The 27,303-nt window shown below is 45.5% G+C and overlaps 1 protein-coding gene across 5 annotated transcripts in view; it reads right to left on the bottom strand.

Moving 5' to 3' along the window:
- CD2BP2 (CD2 cytoplasmic tail binding protein 2) overlaps positions 1 to 24,525 on the bottom strand; it is a 117,756-nt gene extending 93,231 nt beyond the window's left edge. The window contains exons 1-2 of one of the 5 annotated variants that reach the window (XM_078652867.1): positions 24,409 to 24,525; positions 7,175 to 7,283 (exon numbers count right to left, since the gene is read on the bottom strand). In XM_078652867.1, the coding sequence (XP_078508993.1) occupies positions 7,175 to 7,252 (78 nt within the window). In that variant the 5' untranslated portion in view covers positions 7,253 to 7,283; positions 24,409 to 24,525. Of the gene's footprint in view, positions 1 to 7,174; positions 7,284 to 7,473; positions 7,493 to 7,512; positions 7,690 to 24,329 lie in introns of those variants that run through there. The other 4 variants (XM_078652868.1, XM_078652869.1, XM_078652870.1 and 1 more) reach the window with 4 other exon arrangements.
- Positions 24,526 to 27,303: the final 2,778 nt, after the last annotated feature.

Below are 27,303 nucleotides of genomic sequence, written 5' to 3'. Positions count from 1 at the left end.
CCAAGACAAAAAGTAATCCTGGTAGTATTCAGAACAGCTCCATGCTACATAGTAAATATCATGGAACTTATGTCAAGGAAAGATACCTCCATGTAGTGGCGTGGCTCCAACAAATAGACATTGCTTCTATTCAAATGTGCTGTATGGCATATGTTTAAGATTATTGTGACTATTACATCACTGTTTTGTTATTGAAATTCAGGATGGTGCACGCTTGACCCAATTTTTCTCACATATACAGCTTAATGTAGCAGATTTACAGATCTTTAGAATGGGCATATTTCGCAAAAAGGTACTGTAGCCAATTAACTCCAAGTGCAGACTTTTGAGTGTCAAGTTTTGTGACTCAGGGGTATCTTTAAATGCCTTCTGGTATGTGTTCAAGAACAACCCTCCTGCACCCCATAACTGGTACTGTCACTTGGCTCCAGTGTTAGTGTGCTAGTTCCGGCCACAATGTGGAGCAGGGGGGAGGACGGAACTCCAAATTTCACAGGTACACCAGTCATACTACAATGCCACCAGGAAAGTACTGGCATGATGCACATCAGGACCAGCAGCTTGGCACACTTCAGACAACATAGCAAAGCAGGTAAGGACATGCTTTAAAACGTCATCTGTTCAGCACCCTGTTCGAATGGTCAAGGTGCAAAACGGCAGCTGAAGGGAAGAAATGTTCTTTCTAAAAGGGCAGAATGTGGTCCCTCACAGTGAATTAGCTAATGGCTGAAGTGGGCCAACCCATTTCTCTATCCTGTGTGGTGCAGTGGGTGGAAGAAAAATGTTGATGACCATAACAGACCAAGGAAAGAAGAGTTCTGGATGAACTGGTAAAATCAAACGGTCTTGCTGAATGCCAGATTTCATATACACGTACTAAGAAATTACAGCAAGCTTTTAATCCCAAGAGAAGTAAAGAGGGGATGCCAATGCCCACCCTAATACTAGCGGCTCAAAAGAGAAACCTAAATAGAGTGGCTATCACAGTTTTCCTTCTATATTAAGAAGGGGAATTTAATATCAAATGCTCCTGGAAATGGTCACTCCATCGTGACATGAAACAATGATTCTACTTCATCTAAAAACCCCAGTCATGTTAAAGCAGTATTAGGCAACTGCCTCCAACATCATTAAACATAACGAAGTTCAGGCCAATATACAACTTACGTAAGGTAAGATATTCAAGCAGGTCTAATACATTCTCCAATTTAGGAATAGAAAGAAGATGCCCTGTTACAGAAAGAACAAGCCCAGTCTTTTCTTTGGTGTGCCACTACCTGAAGATTTAAGTGCCAGCAGACCTGCTCCAAGAGTAAGGTGACAGGGGTTTATACACAACGTTGACATGGCGAGACACCTAAAGCCGCCTCAAACTCCTACTAAACAAGGAGAACGTTTTACCAGTTCAATGGATAGAAACTATTTAAAACCCAGACAGGGCGATGTCTCTGCTTCATGCCGTTTTAAACAAAACTCAGACAGGGCAATGCCTTGGCTTCATGCTGTTTTAATGTCATACCGTTCATGATTACTTCTACCCAGGCGAAAGAAGGTCATGTACCTTTTGGGAAAGATAACAGATTTGAGAAACACATTTTCTATTATTTGCAAACTTGGCAGAGTATCACTATATTTTAATTTCATAAGTCATAGTGCCATCGACTTTGCCACTGTCAGCCCCAAGCAGCGGCTCCACAGGAAGATAACCATACTGCCAGAGAAAAGAAGAGTCTGAATTAGGTTCATGTGCTGTAAATAACTTTAGATATTTGAACCATTTGGAATTAGATGAAAAATTAAGGCCAGGATATTAAAATGGTGGCCTTTGCGAAATTGTTCCTGTTTGATGTGGAACAGACAATGTGGTTTAACATCGCTGATAAACATTTCTTATGATTAGAAGCAGCTTTCAACTAGGTCTCTTGCCAGGGAAAATAGATGGAAGGTTTAAATGAGGTGCAGTAGAGATTTTTCATTGTGGCAAGTATGACTGCATTGTCCACACAGGCTAACGGTAGGACAAGAGCTGCTGCTATCATACAGAAATCAGGGACTATATGATAGATCAATATTCACGCCACACGAGCCCATTTCCAAAAACGGGATCAGAATTAGGTCTGAGCTTAAAACCTCACAACCACCTAGAAGAACAGCAATGCCATACTATTTCTGGAATGGGTGTGCGGGGACATTAATTCTTCTAAAGTCGTTTTTGATACAGAAGTAGGATAGCTCAGTTTTTGTTATACCACATCCCTGGAAGTTCACAAGAACTATATTTTTTTCCTGCTCCAACATTAAAACTATTCGTAACCTTTTCGATTTAAGTCGTGTCAGCTCTCAACAGAGCTGGATTTGGACCATCTGCACCACAACCATTGAAAGACTTCATCAAGTCTCTTGCATCCATTAGACGTGCTCTCCCGGGGATCTCCTAGCCCCTCTTTGGATCACGGAGCTGTTTCCACAACTGTGACTCCTATCATCTGCCATGATCTTAATCTCTAGTTTGCCAGAGCCCAGGTCCTTTCCTAACCAATTCACTGAAATTCTATTTTCAACAAAGGATAGTCCAAAAAATATACCGCCCTAGGCAGCAGTGTTTAACCAGTGTTGGGTCGGGTCAGACCCTTCTTATTACTCTTTGTGAGTTTGTACACTTCAGGCACAGTTTTGAAAAGTGCATTCACCTCATAGCCCCCATTGGCTATAAACCACTGTCTGTGCAGATTTCTGAATTTAACACAACAGACCCACACAGCACTGTGATCTCATTACACTTACGAGAGGGCAAGGTCCTGGGAGACAAACTTGAGGATGCAAGTAAAGAAAAACCACAAATGAAAGGGGATGGGTCAGGATTTATTCAACGTTTAGCTGGAGGGGTGCAGAAAGATGACAATCATGGGGTTCCTTCTGACAACTGGTTTAGCACACAATAGACAATGTTCCCTAATTATTTGGAACGGAGAGGGATGAGTAGGAACATTGAGTTTAAAAGAGAGCTAACAGGAGGCGTGCGTAAGATGGCGGCCGCGTAAGACACTTCTCGCTCCTCCACCCTGCTGCACCTTTTTCCAGTGAGCAATAAGTTATTCTAGTGCGCTTACCGACCCCCACTGTGCTGAGACCCAGGATGTTCCATTGCTCAGGCAGCCAGCAGAGGATGGTACAGATCGCCGTCAGACAAGTGAGAGAACGGGCTACAGCACTCACAAGATGGCGCTGAGGCCCTGACCAAGTAACAACAACCAACCGGGGGTATGATCCCAGATCAATTATAGAAGGGGCCAAGACTGCACCCAAGGGGTGGGGGGGGGTTAGAGTTCTCAGCCCTGCTGCCTGCAATAGCATAAACGCAGGCGCATTCTGGCCAACCCAGAGCACAGTGAGTATGCGCCTCCCGACACAGTGGTAAGACACCGAGACCTGCCAGCAAAACTTCCCTGGGCCCTGTCGGGGAGAGGGGATCAACCCAAAGCCCCCCCCCTTACAGGAATCACGAGCGGTGAATATAGAGCCCAGGTCCCTGGCCTATAAACAACATACCTACTCTGAGACTCGCCAGCAGACTTCCCTGGGCACTGCCGGAGATGGGAAGCCATGTCAGAATGCCCCCCATAGGTAACATAAGAGGTGACTACAGGGTCCAGGTCTTTGGCCTATGAATAATACACCCCAGAGCGGACCACGATGAGTGGGAAAATACGGGGAGGCAAGCAATAGATTCCACCCAGGGTGTGAGCAGCCATCAACCCCCTGCTAGGGGGGCCACCAAAGAGCATAGTGCGACTGCAAGCACCACTAGCCACAGAGACACTGCACACCAACACACCCCCAAGAGGCGGCAAACCCCGGGGCCATTAGTGTAGCGTACGTGCATTATGTACTCCCCAGAATGGCGAAGACTAAAAAGGACCACAAACGTAAACACAGGCTTGTCCATTCCTCTGGCATTAGAACACCTATGAAGTGACCCCAAAAGTATATATATTAGGACCATTCTCCTGCTTTTGGTGATAATCCACATTTGTAAAGCGCACAATCACCCATAAGGGTCTCTAGGCACTAGGGGGCCGTCGGGAAGATTAAGCAAGCTATTGCCCAGAGTCACATGGTGCTGGGCTAATATGCCGCCGGCCCCGGGGATCGAACCGTGATCCCCAGATTCCGGAGTCAGTCGCCCTAGCCGCGGCGCCACACCTCACCTGATCAGGCGTGCCCTCCTCTTAAACCACCTCATAAAGAGGTTTGCATAACAGGAGCAAACCTAGATTCCATGCCTGTTTCCTATATCTGTCGGTACCAATCTCCCTCAAATAAAAAGTCAATATTGGAAAGAATAAAGTGTGCCTTTTAAATCAACATTTTGGAGTGGCCATACAAACTGGCACTTCAAGATGCAAGATAATGTTCCAGTGGGATTACTCCAAATTCCTTACCTCTTGACAGCCGTGATGAAGTCTTGCAGTGAGGAGGAACATGTTGCCTGGGCTGCAGATTGTTTGATTTTAAGGGAGCGGTGACGAGCACTAAAGGTTGGAAAATACTTAATTTTCGCCATCTTGGTCTCCTTATTGGATGCCATAGAGGTGGGCGGCTTCTCTTCTTGAAATAATTACTGGGATTAATTCATTTCAATAAATCCAGAATAGATGAGATATTATACTTAACTGAATGAGTGCTTCCTTTATGAGGCATTTTTACACGTGAATAATAGGGCTGTAAGGCAGTTCGACCCTAGGCTTTAGGAACCTAATTGTATTTTATTTTATAATAATACAGCGGTGTGGTGGGGATTTGACCATTACTGCCAAAAAACGTTGAGATTTGGACTTGGGGAGGTGTTGAGGTTTTGAATCAACTTACAGAAATCTCAGGTGCTCAACTTGACAGTGTTGCCGGTGCACCAAAATCACCTGAGTGCTAGCCATCCGGTGACCTGGGCAGAAGCATCCATATCATATCAGAGGATTCAGGTAGCACCCACAACATCTAGCACGGCAGACATCAACTATCAGGAGCTAATCAAACAAGTGAAAAATAACCTGCCAATGTGGTGTCATTACAGACACGCATAGATAGGAAGGATTGCGGCCATTCAGAATACTATTTTGCCAAGGGTGCTGTTCATGTTTCAAGTACTTCCGCTAACACCCCTCCCAACAGCACTCTTAAGACTCTACATACTGAGGTCAACTGATTTTTGTGTGGGAAGGGAGGAGACCCCGCATGCATCACCTCCAAACATACAGACCACCCGTTCAGGGTGGGTTGGGGGTGCCTTACATATCACAATATTACCAAGCGGCACAACTCACATACATTGTGGAGTGGGGTCGGCATCTTCAGAAAACTTGGGTGCTTCATGGACCAGGCAGTGGCAGGTACCTATATTTGGAAAGTACCCTGGTTGTCAATGAAACAGAGGGCATAGGGCATATATTCCTTCCCATAACCTGAGCTACCCTTGCGGTTTGGGACTCCATTTCCCTCTCCGATTACCCCTATATTGGCCAACTCAAATTTCAACCCAGGCATGCATCCCAACCAATTCATGCCTTGGCAAGGGGCAGGTGTAAAAGAGCCAGGAACCTCTTTGATGACGTTAAAATTATCTCATTTGACCAGTTGCAAATGGACTACAAGCTTTCAGAGTGAGAATGGACACACTACTTACAGATAAGACACTGGGTGCTGCACTCCACAGTTAAACTGCAGATTCACAGGGCCCCAAAATCGTTCGAAAGATAGATATTTTTGAAGGATAGAGACATGCAACAAATCTACAAGCTAAACTCCCTACTAGCCAAACCTTTGCAACGTGAGAAACACCAGGGGTAGAAAAGGTGAGAAGCAGAAATAGGGAGAGCGAATATCCAAAGAAAGGGAAGATATCTACTACAGAATGAGACGCTACACAATGCACCAGGCACAGAAACTGCAGTAAAAATAGCCACATATTGGTATTGGACCCCCCACTAGGTTAATGAAATGGGGTCCCGAACGAAGCAAGACTTGTTGGAGAAGTTGTGGGGGTACAGGCGCACTGGAACACCTACTTAAGTACTTCCCTAAACTGATCAGGTATTAAGGAAGGGTCCAGGATGATGTGGACAAATTCTTGGACACACAAATCCCATAATTTCCAGCATATGTGCTGTTGGGCTTGCCCAATCCACTGAAGTATTCATGCGATCCTGGGAAGGCCGACATATAGCGCTGGCCCTGGGAGCAGCACAACAGGCAATGTTGTCCTTATGGGGAACTCACAGTCCCTGATGACACTGCTTGGCTCCAGCAAATATGGCACCCACTTAGTATAGAAAATCCCACCCTAACTTTAAAGAATACATTTAATTTGTATCAAGAGTTATGGGCCCCTCTTTCATAGCACTCTTCGTATCCAAGTTCAATGAGCTCACCTGTCCTCAATATATCAAGATGGTGCAATTGGTCCCCACCGCACTGGTAAAGCAGCTGCTACGCGCAGCCCTGCCGAAAAATGGAGTGGAGTGGGAAGACACCTGTGTGGGTCTTGGCGAGTCAGAGACAATAAACAATATATTTGGCATTAAGTGCAGGAAGGGGGGGGGGTGGAGGGAAGTTTGGGTTTTGGGCCTGGGGCACAATATATACTTTTGATGTAACGCTGCTAGCCTCTGGGTTGTAGACAAAGCTGGTCCTTGTTTGACTGTCTATAATTTAAGCCAAAATAGTAAACAGAGTTGATCCTAAAAGAGAGCTACCCAGCACTCAGGGACTAGCCCCAGTGGGAGGCAGAGATATCCTGGCACCCTTCCTTTCTGTTTCAAATGCAAGTGCACCCCAATTTTCTTAAGGAGTCAAGTGTAAGGTGCTACGGTGGTTGATTTTGGATGAGGGGTGCTTATTTTGATAAGCTTTCTCTACCATGCTCCCCCACATCAGGAAGTTACCAAGCATACTAAGTCACAGTCTCCATATATAGATGGTCTTTTAGAGACGCAAGAAGATACATTTAGGGCAAATCCAAAGACTGCTCAAATCTCATATCCATGGTGTAAACAAATCAAGTGGACAGCACCTTGCTGCCCATTGTGTCCCAAGCTTAAGATAGAGGTGATCATGGAGTTTAAAAAAAAAACTCTGATCAAGAATGCCGCCCACTTATTTCCAACACTTAATCCCTTACCTTTTTCTTGGGTAGGTGTAGGCCCTCCAGCTGCTCATCTACGGCTGCTTCCTCAAAGGTTACTTTGCGTTTAGACATGGTCCGCCTTCTCACTGTGGACACGCCTTACCTGAAATAGAGAGAGACATGAGGGCAAAGACTACCAAGGACATGATGGAATGTTCAAGGCAAATGTGGAGTGAGGGATGCAAGCCTCAGGGACCTATACGAGTGTTTCTTGGAAACATATCCAACTCTGCACACCAGGCTCTGCGAGTAGTATCCCTAAGCAAGGAATTAACATAGCAGCATGTACTAGCCTGACCAAAGCAAGAAGGAGCAACTGCACACCAACTGACGTCTAAGAGTCTCAGCATACAACAGCCTGCACCACTACTACCAGTCACAGCCACCTTCAGGTCCCGCTCTTCCAATGATCTTCCTTCAGGCATGCACCTTTACTGTTCAGTCAAATACTGCTAACATGAGGAGTCCATAAGAAACTATTGCAGGGGTGGCGCAGTAAACACAAACTGACGTGTGCGAATTGTGTCATGAGGCAGGCGGGCAGTAATTCTTGCCATCTGTTACAACAAGATACTCTTATCAGTCGCATGCAGCAAATATGCCGAACAACTCCCCTAAGGGAAGCTCAGATACTCGAGGAACAGGAAGCAGGGTTATGCTTAGCACTAGTAGGCTATAGAAACAGCCAGTAAGGGCGGGGTGTTCTTATTACAGGACAAACAGTGAATGACAAAATGAGGCTGAAAAGAGTGCTGTTATGTTTAAACAATTCATACATCAGCAGTGGATCGTTATTTTGATCCTCTGTCATTAGCTAGTCATTAAGGATCACCTGTCATTTGTCAGAATAAAATCTTTTAACTATTATTGATCAAGCTATTATTTTATTATGTATTACTGTTACTATTATTGATCGGACGGAGTTATTATCCTCCTCTTAATTTACTGGGGGTGACAACTATAAATTTTTTCTTACCGAAAGCCTGATATAGAGTGGGCATTACAAAATGCTGTTATTGATGGGTACAGCTAATCCCTTTCACTGTCCAACGTGTTGCTATTATAACTCTTCATCTTTGCTACATATATATTATTTGGTATAAGAGATCCCAAATATTGAGTAGAATTCATCTGTTATTAGCGTGGTATTATTGCTCGCACATTACTTCTTGTGAACTACTGATCCTGTAAGGAGTTTCATATCATTGACTCCATCACGGAGTATTACTTATCTCATGATTATTGGGCGAGTGTTAATGTTTCCCTTTCATTGGCTGGATATGTGTGACACCCAATATTGGTGTCTTACTATTTATCCACGATCACTGGCTAGGAATTAGTTGCACTTTTAACTATTTGTCTGTGCCGGCAGCTACCTTATTACTTTTTCATTCTGTGGGCTACAATGGCAGAAACTAATAGTGTGCCCAGTTCAAAGTGTTGCTATTCAGAGTTCCAAACTCTGCCAGATAAGGAGCAGCAGGTTTCTATTTTCACCAGAGAGTAAGATATCTGGCCCAGCTTTACGATGGCTATTATCTTTGACTATTTACCAAGGAATCAGCACAGACTCGCACTGAATCTTTTGATAAGTCTAAAGATGCACAATTTCCCTAATCCATTTATTCCCAACAAACAGGACAGTTTCGTTCATCCAAAATATGTGTTCCTGCAACTGCGACTGGAAACGTTGCGGCATGTGGTATCAAGTACCACCACTTGCGAACCACCCTCTCTCTGTATGTTCCTCTCCTCACATCTCCTGTGCCCTGCTGACTGCAGGTACCTCCTACGTGACTTTTATTTCAGATGTCTGTCGTGGAAGCGGGATCCCACATAGTGCTCAATCCCAAACCAGTTGCTCCAGCTCTGCCAGGTACAATACCGATGAATCATCTCCTCACACCCCACCTCCCCCATCCCCATTTGACCAACTGTCAGAATACTGAATAGCGTATTTGAACAGATTCACCCTGAAATATCATTGAAAATAAAAGCCCCTGTGCTCATTCTTATCAACAGCTACACTTCAATTGATTGATCAGTGCGTGCAGCTACATCTTGACTTTCACCCTCCTGGCCTACTAGTTAGAACCAAGCACGAAAGAGTTAGCCTGCACTGGCCTGGCCACTGTATATCTGATTCAGAAGAATCAGAAATTAATTGTAGTCAATAAACGACAGTGCTGGAAAACATTCTACTAAGTAAAGACATACCATAGCTGTCAGGGGTGCACCAGAGCCTTTGTAGTGTCAATAAGAAAAGCCTTTACACAGACCCTAGTACAGCGATGGACGCAAATAAAAGTGAGCTCAGGAGCGCGCTCTGCTCATTATATAGAAAAGAAAGATATGAGAAGGAATACAATAAACCTCTTGTCCATAGCTAAATGGCCATTGCGGATTGTGCACACCAGTTGGCTAATTATATCAGACTACCAATGAGCCATTGGGAGAGAATCCTCCTGTTTCGCTTAAGGGCTGGTACCATTAAATTTGAATTATGTTTCCCTCTTGGTTACCACCATGACCTTGATCATATTCCATGCCCGTGCGATGGTCAGAGCGGACAATCTATCCAGCACTTTCTGTTCTTCTGCAATTATTATTTACAATATATTAAGTGGTTCTTAACTCCCTATTTTAAAAAAACGTACACCCATCAGTCTGGAACAGTCTGCCTATTTAAAATTACTTAACTGGGACAATGAAGAGTTGCTTTTTCGCACTGGCACTTTTTTGAGAATTTCAGCTCGAGCATGACAAACGATGTCCAATCCCTAAGTTTTATGCCTTTTATGAATGAATCATAAAATAATTGTACATTGTATGCTGTTGTGGTTTTAATGATTATTACGACTTTTTAACCTACACTTTTTTATTTGTTTGCTGTTGTTTTTTGTGCTTTTATGGATACGATGTCATCTGAATAAAGTGTATTTGAACCTTCTACTAAGTGCAAAGGGAAGAGATGCTGGGCATAAAATTTTGCAACCTGTGCAATTAAAATAACAGTATATGACTGATTTGAGGTCGTAGGGAAGGGAATGCAAAAAAAGGGGGAAAGATGAGGCAGATTTAATGTGAGTAGACACTGGCCCAGAAGGTTACACAAGGAAGCCATAAAAAGGGGACAATATTTAGTCTGATTCAGCAGTGATAGGCAACCCACAGGAGGGAAGAGTAGTATTTGGTAATTGTGGTAAGATTTATTTTGCTTGGAGATCAATCCTGCTGCTCTTTGAAGTATTGTATTTAAGTGATTGGCATAGCCCTATGGAGGATGTGGAGAATAGCATTGCCATTGTAAAAGCGCAATGGACATTATATATAGATAAAAAATGTATTTGATTATACTAAAATAATCCTAAAAGTCACACAACACAAATACACAGCTGCTTAAAACATCATGGTATTGCGAGCACGCACTGCCAGTTCTAAAAATGATCCAACAGCAAGACAAGTGTCAATCAGAAATTTGTTAATAACAGAATGCCGAAATGCATTTGGTAAAATTGCATTTCCTAAGAACTAGCATTAACAACATTTTGGTAATGAAAGAATAATATATTTTAACAAGCATTTGCAATGCAATAGGTCTCGCATTAGGAAAGTTTGAGCTATTGGTATTGTAAATGACAAATTTTGTATTTATGTGTTGGTTTTGAAAATAGCGAAATTAATAGCTTTGTCATTTACAATGCCAAAAGACTCATACCCTGAATCACATTTGGTGTCTGGGAATGTACTATATAAAGCGGAGCTTAAGGCCCCCAAAATTGTCAAATGTCAAGCAGACAATCGGGCTCTGTGTTGAGGAGGAGAAACTGTGCAAGACTTCTGCTTGTGACCCGGCTAAGGTCTGCCAGTCCCCCAGCTGTGTGCGGGTCATCACCCAGGAAAATCCAAGACCACATGCCTCTGGAGCACCAATGTCTGCCTGCTTGCCCAGACCAGTGTACCATGTGAAGTAGAGGAGAGCCTGGAGGGAGTGAGGTCAATGGAAGAATCCTGGTGAGTGGATAACCGTAGCGAGGTGAGGAGAAAGTTGGTGCACCGATCAGGTTGTGGTCTGTGTTCAGAGGGAGCTGCTGGAAAAGATAGCGTGACTGCCATGTTGATCGGACCATAATCAGTGAGCGGAGTGAATTTGACGATCTTGTAGTATGCCTGAGGGGGCGGTCTTGAAGATTGCATGACTGCTGTGCCTAACAGCCCGTAGCCTGGGTACAGAGTGAGGATGGTGACCTATACCAGAGGGGGCCACCATGAACAGGAGCTTACTGCTGAGCCAAGCAAGCCATCACTGGTGTGGGTAGTAAGGTCAGTGACCCTCTATGCCAGAGAGGGCCATCTGGAAGGACAAGGAATATTGCCTGGTTGTGTGGTTGTCGAGAGGAGAGGATGCTGTGGTGACATGCGTTCCCAAGCTCAGGCTGAGGATCAAAACTAAAGCAATCAATCCCCACATGTGAAAAGGATCAGGGGAACTTACTGTCTTGCCTGAGGAAGCGCCATGGATGCCCAGCCACTGCCCCTGCAGAATCGCAAGGGCTACTCACTGTCAACAATGGTTTCAGCCATCCGCAACATCTGAGAGTGTAACACTACCAGGGACTCCAATTGTGCAACTCCTGCAGGAATGGATAAGACTGATCACAGGGCCAGAAGTCCCTGGGAGAAATCGTTCTGACGCATAGGGTTTCGGGCACAAGTACACTTTTGACTTTGGAAGAGTCGGAGTGGGACTCCTGAGACTAGTTGCTTAACCTGTATGTTGATCATAGTTTATAGGGAATAATTACTACCATTAGTGAGAGGGGAGATGGACTCGAGGGACCTGCCTTTCGAAACATTAGCGCCCCAACCTGGGGGGGCTGTGCGTATTGCTTGTGTATGCTATATTTTACTTTGTGCGCGTATATAATTACTCTTTTTCATAAAAGAAAGTATTTGACTGGACAATCATTTAGTGCTGCTACTGAATGTTCTTTGAGTTGTGAGCCTGTGTTCACCCCTTAATCTACCTCTATCCGAGCAGCCTTGGACTGCTAGACGCACACTACTACTGAGAGTCACATGCTGAAGAGGTACTTGGCCCAGTTACTCGGGGCCCATAGTAAGTCGGGCCCCATGACAGCAGGAGTTAAAGGCCTCAGTCTCTATGGTTGGGCCTAGGAGCTCCTGCTTGCCCCATGGCCCTCTGATAGGGGTTCTGACAGAAATGCATGATGCATTTCAAAAAATGCAATTTCTTGATTTTTCATCGCTCTGTACGTACACTTCTTATTCACTTGTGTACCAGATTTGTTCCGTGACTATTTGGATTTTGTTCTTTGTGAATTTCCCCATCTTTGGTCTGTCATTTTCTACCTAGGGTTCAACAATCTTGCTATCTTTTTCTTCAAGGCTTTTTAATTCATTGAGGATCTTCTCTCTCTGGATCTTTTGCCTCTGCTGGACTCTTTTCTCACTCCTGTTCAGGTGACGTTTGGTGCCTTGCTGTCATCACCAAAGCTCAGCCCTACCAAGAGCCACGCACTGGATGTCAGACTAACGCATTTCAGTGCATATTGCTTCATCACTGCACTGAAATTTAATGTCACGCCAATTCAGTGGCACCTCTCTCTGCCTTCACATTTCTACTAGGGGCTTTCAAGCACAAAAGCGAAACGGCCAGTACCAAGATTGCTGGTTTAGGGTGGAGGCGTGCTGAGATGGTAGGAGCGCGCCCCGTGTTTGTTGCTGCGGGCTTGTCAGTCTCCCTGCTTTCCACTACTACATTTAAGTCATGAGGTAACTGTGTTCCTCGTTGGTTTTTTTCTTGTCCGTTTCAATAAAAACACATGTTGCTGACTTCGTTTTATTAGGTATTTTTTTAATCTGCTCACAGTTCACATATAGCATATTTGTAATATGTTATGCCGCTTCATCCAGTTTGGTAGTTATTAGACACAAATCATGGCGCACTGCTGGAAGTATTTTATGTATGTGCATATGTCTACGCAAACTACCATCAGAGTGGAAATATTCTTGTACACTCAATTTTACAGTGACTATCAACAACTCATTTATAAATGCCAACACTATAGGCAGCAGTAGTAAATCAGCAATATGCAGGGTTAAAAACATTATCCCTTTGGTCTTCTGACTTCACAAGCACCGAGCAAGTTCCGCCTAATTAACTTGTTATCGTTCCCCTCACATTGTCTGGACTAAAAGGAAAGAAAAATGTACTCCAGTTGCTGTCATGTGTCCCACTTTCAGATTGTTTTTTTTTGTTTTGTTTCTAAGAACAAAACTTCAAATCGCAGGGTTCAACTTTGCTGTCATCTAACAAAACATAAGTAATGGCTGAAAGTGTCACACAACATTTTTTCTGAAATGTGTCCATTGCATGGGCATTCACTTTTGTGCTAAAGTATCCCTCAAAAGGCTTTTGAATCGGACACATAAACATATGAAAAATATGGAAATGTCACACATTAGCTGTCTGGAAACTTAGCAGCTACTTACCGCGAGCACTGCTTCTCTCTCCAGCTCCACGGCACTTACATGCTAAGGTTTTCACCCCGAGATGTCTATCCTCCCACACCTACGAGTGTTTCTAGCCACGCCCACGGGGTGGAGCAAAATACCGGAAGTGCGGTGCCACTGCCTGTTAAGACCTCAGTTAGCCGCGTCCGGGCACGGTCGCGTTTGAAATCAGAGAAACTGTTAAGGGGCAGGGGATACATCGACCTGGCGTAACGATAGCCGCCGATTTACGTGGGGCCGAGCTCCAGGCGGCCCCCTCCGGCGCTGTGCACGGGTGGTGCGCTCCTAGTTTAGTTCGGAGCATGTACCTTGCAAGGGGGGGCTCAATTCCATTACGCCACTTGGAGAGGGGGCGGCCGTCGGTGCGCAAGGGAGCAGCGTCGTTTATCTTTTTCGACTGAACAAAAACAGAAGCGAAAACGATGTGGTGGTGATTAGGTTTCGAGAAGAGAGAATGGTGGTAGAAGGGGCGTTGGCATATCCCTCCCAACGGGCTCCTATGGCTTCTGCCTGTTCACGAAAGAGGAGGGGCCACACAACTAGGTCACTGGGGATTTTTGTTTTTCATTTTAAGACGGACCGGTTTGTTGTGCTTTGTCCTCGAGTGTGACCTCTTTTCAATAAAGAAAAATGCAAGCGACGTGGTTAACTGTGAAGGGACAAAGAGCTAGGTAACTAATGGAGAACGCGGAAATGAAACAAGGCGCGCGTCGTAATCTGATTCTGCCATGCTGTCTACGGTACAAGCTCATGCACGCGACCAAATGCTGCGCGTGCCCATCTCCTGTCTCCACTTTGGCTCGTTGTAAGCTGAGCCGACAACTATAGTTCTCACAGCGAGAACGCGCTTTGCGCTTTCGCCAGCGAGACCTAAAAAACTATGAAAGAGACTGAACGGAGCCCTAATCATTGGGACACCCGTATTTGAGTACAATACTGACCTAAAGGGAAGCACAGAAGTTGAAATCGTGCCAATTTGATATCTAGCCAAGAGCAAGATTTCCTCTGAATGATCAGACAAGAGATATGGTTCGATTCCACTGCAGTTTGCAATATGGTAAGGGGGTCTTCATACAGTGCTCAATCTCGAAGCAATCTAGGATAATCCAGTGGTTAAATATAGTGTTGGGGTTGGACCAGATGGAAATCGATAATAGAAGGAGCCACTGTAATTTGACCATCTAAGTACCCTAGACCCAACTCCTAGTGACAAAAACAATGGGAGGAACTCACGGGTAATAACAGCAAATAGCGCCAAAATTTAGTAACTTTTAATTGTAAAAAAATTTGATTTTAGTGAGTCTCAAAACCCCAGCACAAAATGTAGCAATTGTTACACACTGGCACTTCTATATTTGCAAGAGTGGAACAAATGGCTTACTGCCTATTAAGGTAACCATTGGATTGGCAGTCATGTGCCAGGCTGAAACTCAAGTTAACCACAATAAATGACTGACGAAAACCACCTCTAAATACGGAAATGGAGGGATAATGCCAAGAGCCATATTGTTGATATGGATTGAGCACATTCAGGAGATTTTAGAGCAACAGGAAATAACACAGGACTTGGACAAGTTGGTATCGCAACCAATATCATCGGGCCTTGAAAAATCTTCTCGCCCACTCGCAATTGTGAGTACAATTTTATCAGGTCAAGTTATTTTTAGGACCTACCAATCCCATCCGGCGAGTAAACTTAGGCTGGAAAGGAGCAGGTGTTCTGTTCATTCAGAAAGTGAATAAGCGATAAAGATACCATTAAATCTTGTTTTTATCTTGACACATTTGCTGTCTGTTTAAGGAAAACGGGCAAATGTCAGTTTGTCTTTTTACTAATTGCTGATTGGAAAATTATGCTTATTTTTCTCTCTCACTAAAGTTAGAGATTTTGGTCAAGTGAGCTCTCTGAAGATATCAGTTGTTCGCTGACACAATTTTTCAATAAATATCCTGTGAAATAATATTACAAATATTTCAAAATATATCAGGAATTACAAAAGCACTTTTTTGTAATTAAGAAGTGTGATGCAAACAAAGAGTTAAATAGGAGCAAAACAAATCAGAACACTTTATTTGGTGATGCGTAAATGACACATATTTGCAGAAACTATTACCAAAAATTATTGTTTGCACACTATGGACCTCATTACAATGTTGGTTCCTTGTCGGAATCTTTTACGACCAACTCAGGTTCGGGGAGTCCAACCGACCGCTATGAACGCTGTTCGGTCGGACTCCCATTGGCTTCTATAGAAGCCTGTGTTCCGACCAACAACACAGGCTCCCATTGAAGTAAGGAGTGGTTGCAGAAAACCTTGCACCTGGCACCCCATGGTGCTTGACACACTATGCATGGTTGAAAAGAGAGGTCCCATGGGTACCCCCTAGGGGCCCCAACTGGAGGCCTCCAGGTGTGTCAGACAAACAGAGTCGGAAAGGATGTCCGAATTCGACATCATAATAGGTTGGTCGGAAGAACGGTCCGTAGAGCTGTACGATTCTGCTCCGACTGACTAGAAGTCTCCGAATGCCAGCCGGAACAGAGTCAGACAGACCGAACGGTTATCTACCATTGTAATCAACGGGTCGGAAATGATTCCGAGTCGGTCAGAAACATGGGTTCCGACTCGGATTGGGAAAATCTAAATGCCGTTCTGAGCTTTTCTGGCCAAAATCGTAATAAGGCCCTAAATATAGTTTTATCAGTAAACTGCATGCCAGTTGGAACGTTTGTGGCCATTTCAATGTAAAATCTGCTGATTACAAATGACAGTGGGCTATCACTTAATGCTTTAGGAACTCTCCAACCCCAGCTCCAACACCAATGACGCCCCACCTTCGCAAGACCTGTTCGACTCGCTGGCCACCTTCTTCCACCGCAAGATTGCAGACATCCACGACAGCTTCAACGACACGACTGCCCCGACTACCACCGAGACCTCCCCCCCCACGACCACCATCCGCACCAACCACCTGTTCGCCTGGACCAACATCATCGACGACGACACCATCAAGATCATGAACACCATCCACTCCGGATCTCCGTCAGACCCATGCGCACACCACATTTTCAACAAAGCCAGCACAGCCATCGCACTCCATCTCCAGAAAGTCATTAACATCTCCTTCGAAACAGCAACCTTCCTGGAGAGCTGGAAGCTCGCAGAGATCAACACCTTACTCAAGAAACCCAAGCCTGGACCCCAGGGACCTCAAGAACTTCCGGCCCATCTCCCTGCTCCCGTTCCCAGCGAAGGTCATCTAGAAGACCGTCAACTAACAACTGACCCACTACCTCGAGGAGCATCCTTGACCCTTCCCAGTCCGGGTTCCGCAGCAATCACAGCATCGAAACTGCCCTCATCGCCGGCACCGATGACATCGGGACCCTGTTAGACAACGGAGAAACAGCGGACCTCATCCTTCTGGACCTGTCAGCCGCCTTCGACACAGTCTGCCACTGCACACTACGAACATGCCTCCACGGCGCCAGGATCCCAAAGAAGGCCCTGGGCGGGACCACCTCCTTCCTCTCCGGCAGAACACAGAGCATCCGCCTTCCCCCCTTCTGCTCCGAAGCCACCGAGATCATCTGCGGCGTACCTAAGGGCTCATCCCTCAGCCCAACGCTGTTCAAAATCTACATGGCACCACTCGCCCAAGTCGCCCGACTGCACGACCTCAACATCATCTCCTATGCCGACGACACCCAGCTGATCCTCTCCCTCACAAAAGACCCCCTCACCGCCAAAAGTAACCTCCACGAAGGAATGAAGGCCGAAGGGATGAGGAACTGCCGACTGAAGCTGAACTCAGACAAGACGGAGGACCTAATCCTCGGATCCACCCCCTCGGCCTGGGACGACTCCTGGTGGCCGACTGCACTGGGAACAGCTCAAACACCCACTGACCATGCACGCAACCTAGGGGTTATCCTCGACTCTACCCTCTCCGTGACTAAGCAGGTCAACGCCATCTCTTCCTCTTGCTTGAACACCCTCCGCATGTTCCGCAGGATCTACAAGTGGATCCCACCAAAACAATAAGAACGATAACCCAGGCCCTCGTCAGCAGCAGATTGGACTACGGAAACACCCTCTACGCAGGAGCCTCGGCCAAACTCCTGAGACGGCTGCAACGCATCCAGAACGCCTCTGCACACCTGATCCTCGACATCCCTCGCCACAGCCACATCACACCCCACCTGAGAGACCTGCACTGGCTCCCCGTCAACAAGAGGATAACCTTCAAGCTCCTCACCCACGCACACAAGTCTCCCCACAACACCAGACAGCGTACCTCAACAGAAAACTCAGCTTCTACACCCCCTCCCGCCATCTCTGCTCCGCCGACCTCGCCCTCGCCACAGTCCTCCGCATACGAAGAGCGACCTCCGGCGGCAGATCGTCCTCCCACCTAGCCGCTGGCTTTTCGAGCAGTAGCAGCATTCCCCACTCCCTAGCGCCTTGAGACCCTCACGGGTAAGTAGTGCGCTCTACAAATGCCATGATTGATTGACTGATTATTTATGTATTAAAAGTGATAGTTTTTAAACATGATTTGATAAACATTCATGTCCTTGCCCTGATGAAAATGTTGTTAATTAACTGAGAGGCAAATCAGGGGTCAAACGTATCCTGTATGAGGCTAGATTTGTATTATATATGGAAAGAAAGTGTAGTCCATTAAATCATACAAAAGAGTTTTTTATACAGCAGACATGCTGAACTCGCACATTTGAAGGTGCTCTCATATGTGATAATGAAGAAAATGTCGGCTCAATTAATTAAATTAATTGCCCACGACCACATTACGCATGGTGAAACAAAGCTTTCCAATTAAAGCAATAAACAAACATTCTTGAAAACAAAGTACATTTGGAGACACCGAGTCATAATGTGTTTTTCGAGTGATACAATCAATAATATAATCCTCATCAGTGTCAAAGAGTATATGAAAAGGGTAATGTGAAACCACTTAACTAGATGGGAAGAGGTGGATTCAAAGGCTGATACAGTGAATGGGTACTGACTGCTGTAGGGCATGTGGTAGTTTGGTTACGATATAGATGAGTTGCAAGGGTAAGCATGAAGGCATGTCCATTGTGTGATTATGTAGCAAGTGTTGGCAAGGGGGAGATTAGAGGGGAGCACAAGTGGGTAGGTGAGTCGCGTACACAGGTACAGGGGTAGTGCATGTGGTGGGCTCATGGAGCAGAGGTGTTGGTGTGATGGATTCATGGAGGGAGATAGTCAGGGGACATAAGGTGAAATGGGGAAGAAAAAGGACAGGAATGAGTCAAAAGTGTGTCACATTCCGAAGGTACAGGACATCTGCGGCTGGGGCATGCCTCTTCATAGCAGAGGGCGGTTCCCACTGTCATCCCCCATTTGCGTCCTGCACCTTGCCAAGCTGACAGTCCTGGAGCAAACAGGTCCTTCTAATGCAGCATGATGTTTTCTTAGCCAACAAAGCAATGGCAGCAGAACGAGTGTGGACAGTGGGTTTCTTTCAGCATTCAAAAAAACCAAAGGCCTCCCAAGTGTATAAATTAGTGAGCTCAGTGGCGTCGCAATGTGCGGCATGAATAGCTCGTACTTGGACAGAGTGGGAAAGAACCATAGCATGTATTTCATGAGTTACAGTGGGGACAGTCTGCAGTGGGAAAATACTGGTTGAGTTGTGCGGGATCAAATAAGCATGGTGAAGGATATGAAATTGAATATTTTTAAACCTGCCATTTTTCAAGACAGTATGAAGGAACACCAGTGAGTGTGTCCATTCCGTGTCATTTAGCATCCTCCCTATATCTTCTTCCCACATGGTGTGAAGGGGTCCTATGGAAATGCTGGTGTGGCAACGGATCCCCCTATAGAGCCATGTGATCCAATGACCTCCTTCTACTAAGGTGAGGAGCACATGCCGTACTGCGTGTGTAGGGGGCTCTTCATCACTGGTCAGCCATAGTATATGACAAGTATTATGAAGTTAGGGTCAGGTGACAAACTTTCCAGCCAGAAGGTCAAAGTCTGCTTGGAGCTATTCAAAGGAAAAAAGGTGGCTGTCCGGAAACAGGTCATCGCTGTGGGCAGAGAGCAATCTCGCCAGCTGTGTAAAGCTGAGGCCATATATATGTCCCCAGGTAACTGGGAAAGGCTCTGCAGAAGAGACACTGGGGCATATGGGAGAACATGTTGTGTTACAGTGTGGGTTCAAATCAGGCATTTGTAGCCTATCTGTACTTGCAGCAAGTGGGAGGGGGATCCAGTGGACCACCGCAGGAGTAAGAGTTTTCTAATAGCAGAGGCAGAAAGTGATGGGGAGTGGTGGCATGTTTCTCTGAGATTGCAGTACGCTATCCACCAAGACAGCCATTGCAGTTGGACTGTTAAACAATATGCCTTGAAGGAAGGAGCACCAAGTCCGCCCTATCTGTGTGCAATTATAACTTCATCAAGCCAATCCAGTGGCGACCAGTTCCCCATATAAGATCAGTCAGCAGTGTCGACTTCCCTAAAAAAGCTACGAGAGGGTATCACTGGGAGACTTGTAAAATAGTACAATAGTCATGGTAGGATCATCATCTTTGACAGTGTGATCCTCGCAGTTGTTGCCAGTGTTTTTTTTTCCAGAAAGACGTCCGGGATTTCAACGATACTAGTATGGGGTGCAGATTGCTATCGAAAAGATCAGAAAGAGCATGGTATATTCAAATTCCTAAGCACGAACCGCAGGTGAGAGAAGCGCCACCCAGAATGATTTCTTGTAGGGTCAGGTATTTGTGAAGTGGGTAGATTGAGGATTTGTTCAAGTTGACCATTAAGCCAGATAGTCTGGCAAATTACTACAATTCACTTTTGATGAGGTCTACGTGGACATCGTGGAGAAACAATAAAAGATAGTAACGTACACTGACAATGCGTGTGTCCTGTACGCAAGGGAGATGCGCCAGTGTATATCATTTCGGCGGTCAGGTAGCAAGGGGTTTCATGGCCATCGCAAAGAGCAAGGGAGAGAGAGGACACCACTGCGGTGTGCGAGTTCGACTGAGAAGGCATTGGGAGATGTATTGTTCCACCCAGGCTCACAAAAGGGGGGTTGTGTATTGGGAACGGGGTAGGACAGAAGGCGGTTGCCTATGCCCATCCGCTCCAGGACCTGAAAAATATAGCTCCAGTCCAATGAGTCGAATGCCTTCTCCAGGCACACCGCAAAAGGGAACGGTCTCTGGACCTAATCGTGAACGTGGAACAGGTGTCGAAGGTTATGGGAAGTGCTGCGTCCTGGGACTAACCCATTTTGGTCTGGGTGAATAAGTTCTGGTAGTATTCGGGCGGATATGATTTTACCCAAGATTTTGCGGTCTGCCCCCAATAGGGCGGTGAGAAGCAGTATGGTAGGATCCCGATCTGGCTTGGTGATGGAGTAGTAAAAACTCCTGAAGGACCTCTTTGTATACAACAGCTAAGCGAGGTGCTAAGACATTAGCGTATGTGCATAATATTCTATAGGGAGGCCGTCAAGGTCTCGAGTCTTGTTCCTGGCCAGGTCCTAGATTACCCGCTTAACATCCGCCGGTGTTATGATTAAATCTAAGGTGTCTCGTTGAGCCACAGTGATATTTGGCCAAGTGAGGTGTGTAAGGTAAGAGTCAGCGGTCCTTTCCAGTATCAACTTGGGTGCTATATAGATGTGGGAGTAATATATTTAGAATTCTGAAATAATGTTGTGTATGGAGGACCATACCTGAAGGGGAGACCAACTTGGGGATGGGGCCTCCCTTTGCTCCTATCGAATTAACCTTGTAAGAAGGTGGCCAGATTTATCGCCCTCTATATGGGTTTTAGCTGCGAAGTCTGTGGGGTTAAAACACGGCAGGTGCTCCAACGGTAGGCATGGTGGCGCTTAGCCTGTTCCAGTGCAGGCCGACTAGATGCTTCCCACTCATGGCAACGATGTTCCGCCTCCGTGTGTTCTTTCAACAGTACGACGGACTCCTACTATTTCTTGAAGGCAGATACCACAGGAGACCACCTTGAAGAGATCCCATTCAAGGAGCGCATTATAGGCCGTGCCATCGCTGCCGGAAAATTAATTGCAGATATGTGTTTACTGGGCGCCCCGGACTATGGGATCTTCCAGACAGTCTTGGGGCAAACGCCACATAGGGGTCGGAGGGTGAGGGATACCCTCATTGCAAGTCAATGGTGTGGCCGTCATGGTCAAACACCACGCGGCCATAGTATTTTACAGCTGGGAAGGCCAGCAGGATGTGGGATCACAATACAAGGTTGAGTCGCACAGATAGCGGAGTACTGAATGAAGAGAGTAAACTCGAGAGGTAGGTTTAAGAGTCCTACACACATCTTTCAACAACTAGAGCATCACCCAGGTCACAAAACATTCTGTCTGATCATATGGGAGATGGGGGAGTGAGAACAATCGAGCTGCAAGTCCAGGACGCAGTTGTACTCTCCTCCTAAGATCCATGGTGCAGGAGTCTTCTGAGCTAGCACTGCAGATTAGTGTCATTCAAAACATGCCTTAGTCGGTGTTAGGAGCGTATATGCTGCAGAGTCAAACGGGCAGGCCGTTTAAGGTACCCCTCGAGTAGGACATATTAAACTGTTTTCTCTTCTCTCACGGGGAACATGAGGAGTGAAAAAAGTGTTAAGCACTGCTAAGATGTGAGAAAGGCATAGGTGTCTTGGCACCACAAACAAATGTCTTCTCAGTGCATATGGAATGAGGCAAAGGCACTACTGTGAAGGTGGTAGATAATGCAACATGTAGCACCATGGAAGGGACTGGAGAAGCAGATATTTAGCAACACAAAGAGTGGAGGGAGTCTATACACTACTGCAGACCGTGAGTGGGAGTCAGTTGATCAGTGAATGTTAGGGTGACCACCTGCTTCTAGGTCATTAGACATTTCCAGATCTGGACTTTTGTGAGATAACCTAATGAATTCAGGCTGCAGTAGTCTTACTTTGCTACCAGTGAACTAATTAGACTAACACACCTTAAATAAATGAATTGTAGGCGAAATATTTAGGACAGCAAGCAGTGTCGGTAATGCCTTGGTGTGAAATGTTCACCCTAATTGATGCCTGTGCTGACTGAGAAGCAATTAGACATCTATAGAAGGGATTATGGACTTCACCTCAAACACTCAGTTATATAAAGTGCTGCCTGGTCGATCGTAACACTATCAGGGCTAGTGTCCCCCAAGCATCTCAATCCAGCAATCAGAGTCGGCTTTTGTTATGGGCAAGCTGGACCCAGGAATAGGAAGCCAATCTTCACAGGGGGAACAGATTTGGCTTGTTGAAGGTCATGCAAACAACAGCGCCCCTTTCACTTGGCTCAAGTAAATTAGTGTAAAAGTACTTTGATTCATTTTAACATGGAGCATGTGTTGTTTAAATATTTCATCAGTTCAATTTGTTACACTACAATCTCCCTCTCACCCGCCCCCAAACAACTTGGCATCAAGATGAATGGGTTAAGCAGTGGGTGATTTAGGGGAGTTTGGTGGGTGTGGGGCAGAGTATCAAAGATGTTTGTGTTCAAAGGCCAGTCCGTACTGTATATAGCTGTAGACTGAACTGTAAACACAAAAGGGGCCCACTCCGTCTCATATGATTCAGCAGCGAGGGCGCCACATCTATTTCTGCCCAGGGCACTATCTGAGCAAGGGTCGGCTCTGCCAACAGCACATAACTGGAACGGCACCATCAGAAACCTGTATACAAGTTCAAGTTTATTGTTTAAGTTAATTAAAACCAAAACAATTTTGCAGCATAAAACATTAGTATTTTTTGCAGAGTTTTTTTTACTATGTATAACATCGTAGAATAACATATCCTGAGAAAAAGTGCAAACAATCATTATACCCTAAAATACATAATTACGTCTACAGTATATCTTAAAACCAATAAGTAGTTTTAAAGCTAGTACAGTGTTTGCGCAAATACGCAAACCCAATGTAAACATGCAATCGGACAGCTTAATCAACTCAAAGCACATTTTTAAGTGGAACATCCTGAGAGAAGGTGTAAACAATATTTTACCCCGACATTTACATGTTTACCAATATAATGTAAATAAACTGAGTGTTTGAAACTGGCACAATGTTAGTGCAAAAACGCAAGCCACCGCTGACTCCTATTCAGCTGAGAGTTCAAACGAGACCAAATGAATACCATTTTAACTGTATGCCGGCAAACCAGCACATTAATATTAATCGACAGATATCGTCCCTGCGGAATCAGTTCTTTTTCATGCTGACCGCCGTATACATTTCAGCCAATTAACGTCAATACTACAGCACCTCAACCCACGCCACCCCCCAAAAAATCTTCTGAATGGATCACAGTGTCTGTATCAATCGGGCTACTATAACAACAATACTACCGTCAGCGCACAATACAATTCTAATGTAACAGTCATTTATTAAAATTTTGGGGATCATCCGAAGCTGTCACTGCATTTGAATCTTGCCCTTCCTCGCTTCTTATTCCAGTCTAAGAACATTCAGTCACACTGATCTGCAAATGTTCTTCGACTGGGGGTTTCATTACCCGTCCTAATTGAGCACTCAACCACCCACCTAGCATGGGGCAGACACTTATAGTCACTCTGTATTTCTGCGTATTTACTTGGGGGGCCACCACCTCTGCACAACTTACACGACCGCCTGTGATTTCAGCTTAACAATTCCGTCGTGTGTTGATCTGTTTTAGTTTTAACGGATGTAATAATTTTAGAACTTCCGGGTCGAATAACAGCCAATTGAAAGGCTTTACTCGTTCTAGGAGGAGTCTAGGAATGGGCGGTACTAACAATATGTAAGACGGTCTGTGATTGGAGCATTGTTGGCACCTCAGCCAATCCTGATCCAGCCCATAGAATTCCGAAGTGATATTTGGCTGTGAGGCTACGGCGGCTTACGCATGTGCTCCTTTGGAACAGCCCTCTCGGGGTGGCTGCCAGTTTTTGATTTGGCTGAGTTTTCCTGAAGGTCCAGCTGAAATGTTTTGTATAGATAAGGAAGTGACAGCCTGTTATAGCTTAGTCCGCTAGACCAGAATGGGAAGGAACCCGGGGTTAGGAGCAGGGTGGGCGATGTTTGGACCTTGCAATCTAATCACTATTGACAGACGGCGTACACTTTTGGCGGCTGCTACCCATGTTCCTGGGGCTCAGGCTGGCCAGGTGCCAGTCATACGGGTCTCGGCCAGTGTGGCATTTCGCTAAGGGACATGCGGCATTTCTAGCACGTAGTAAAAATAGGTATTCCGTTAGTTTTGTGACATTGGTTCTATTTGAACTCTGCTTCTATGTTGATTACTCCCCTGACATGTCAGACCACGTGCCGTTTGCGCATGAATTTATGCATGGCACCCATACCACGGTCACATACACAGATCGCATTCTGCATCGTACCCATACGCCCTAGGGGCAGTGGAAGTGGTAACAATGTATAATTCAATAAATAGTTGGGTATAGGAGCTTTCAGTCGGGTATGGTAAGGTGTCTGTCGGAGTTAACTGGAATTTGTAAATACTAAGACCAAAACACACAAACTCTTAGGTCTTAAACATGGTTATTTTGCAAAAAACGGTGTTTTAAGTACCCCATCACAATCCACCTGCTTTCCCTTTTCACTGGCCCTTAAGCCTCACTCATGCGCTTCTTCACATAAGTTGTGATATGTGACATGATATGTCTACTTTATTGTCTGACCTCCCCCCCCCTCTAATGCCTTTAATGGTAGAGTAAAGCAAACTGGTACTTTGGAACAAGGAGTACTTGCACTTCTATATTTCCATTTCAAGCACTGCCCAAGAGCATCAGTGTTGCTGATGTTCAAAATGAGTAATACTGTTAGGTTGCTGGATGACCGCAGTAGGTCTCGTAGGTGGACGTTAATAATTAAGGAACATGCACGCCTGTTTATTTACAGCTCAGGCTAAGTCATAAGGACACAGATCTAATCCAAGGAGCTGTTGGTGCTTCACCCTGAAAAGAGGTCGACCCTACTGCACCACAGATGCTGATACAATAATCCTACAAATGCACAGAGTAAATAAACATTGAAAATCAGACAAGAACATAGAAATTACTCAACCTTCAATACTCCCTGAGGAACTTGTATATAGCCCATTCCACATTATCGTTCTCCATTTCTGATATGCTAATCACTTTTTAAAGAATTTGCTCGGGTCACTGTGGCATTACTTTTCTGAGTGAGATACCGAGCAACTGTAGGCAAGGAGCAAACTTTTCTGTGAAATACCACCCCACTGACTGTTCAAATTTCTTTGGGGAGGCCATGTGTGACAAGTATCTTCTAATTTTTGGCGGAGGAGGAGCTACGCCAGCAAACAAGATGGCCGCATAAGCTCCCGGCTCCGCCGACCTCCGCCAGCAGCTCGTATATCCTGTTCTCAATCCTGAATTCGCACCAGTCTCCCGGGTTCGTGAAGTATTCCTGCCTCTAAAGGTGTAATCCTGAGCTTTTTATCTTGTCGGATGCCAAAGATACGCCGTGTTCCCATTCTCGGCCTAACATCGTGTGGAAGCCGGGGCCTCGATTTCTAGCCTATCCGGGTTGGAGTTGATCAACAACGGCCGCTGGCCCTGGACTGAGCCCGGTCCCCCGGAGGGCATCGTAAACTGCTTGTTTGATGCTGACATTGTGAGCGGCCTACACCGCAGGGATGGGTAATTTGTATCGCCCGACGCCCGAGACATTAAGATTTATTGCAAGGGCAAGAAGTTTTAATTACTGTTTTGTCCGAAGGGCAAGTAGACTGTAAATTATGGACAGAGATCAAACTATCCTCAGACCTCTTCAAATTAGCAGTCCGTGTCTCGTCCTCAGTGTAATCACCTAACCCAGGCACACGAGTCATGACACAATTTATAGCAGGAAGCCGAGGAGCCTATTTTTGTTTATGTAGCCCGCCTGGGCAGTCGAGAGAGTAAAGCACAGCATGAACTTTGTTTAGCACAGAATTTTCCACATGGAGCTTTTGCAGCTGGAGAACACTTTCAGCAATGGCAGGTAGGAGACAAGCTTCTTTGCTCCTTGCTTTTACCTGACTTTTTTTTTAAAACTTAATTCACCCTTCTGATGCTGCCCTTTCTTGGCTGCACCCTTGGGCCTCTGTGCTGAACCCAGATCGCTTTCCTCCGCTCCTCTCACCTCCTCCCCTGCCTTCCTCTCTCCTCTCCTCGCATCCGAGGCTTGCATTAAGGTGCTTGGATTTATTTTGTCATGGAATTCTTGGGCCCCTCTCTGCGCACATTGCTTGCTGTCTGTTTGAAGTCTCAGCCTCTTTAGTGTCAACCAAATCTACATTAAAGCACCTTGCTTTCCCTGCGGGGCTCTCGTGCAGCCCACAGGCCACCCCTGTTGCTTTCATTTTCACGACCCTCTAATTTGTAAACCAGTGTCTCCACTATGCTCTTTTCTTTGCCCTATGGCTCTGCATTTTTTCCTTCACCAGCACACAGGAATTGGAGGCCAGAAAAAGAAAACAGAAGGGGCAAGGCAGAGTTTGCCAGAAGTCAGGTTT

This window comes from Lissotriton helveticus, chromosome 7 (assembly GCF_964261635.1).
Source record: "Lissotriton helveticus chromosome 7, aLisHel1.1, whole genome shotgun sequence".
In the NCBI taxonomy this organism is placed as follows: Eukaryota; Metazoa; Chordata; class Amphibia; order Caudata; family Salamandridae; genus Lissotriton; species Lissotriton helveticus.
Note: the sequence above shows the minus strand (reverse complement) of the source record. Positions and strands in the feature narration are given on the sequence as shown.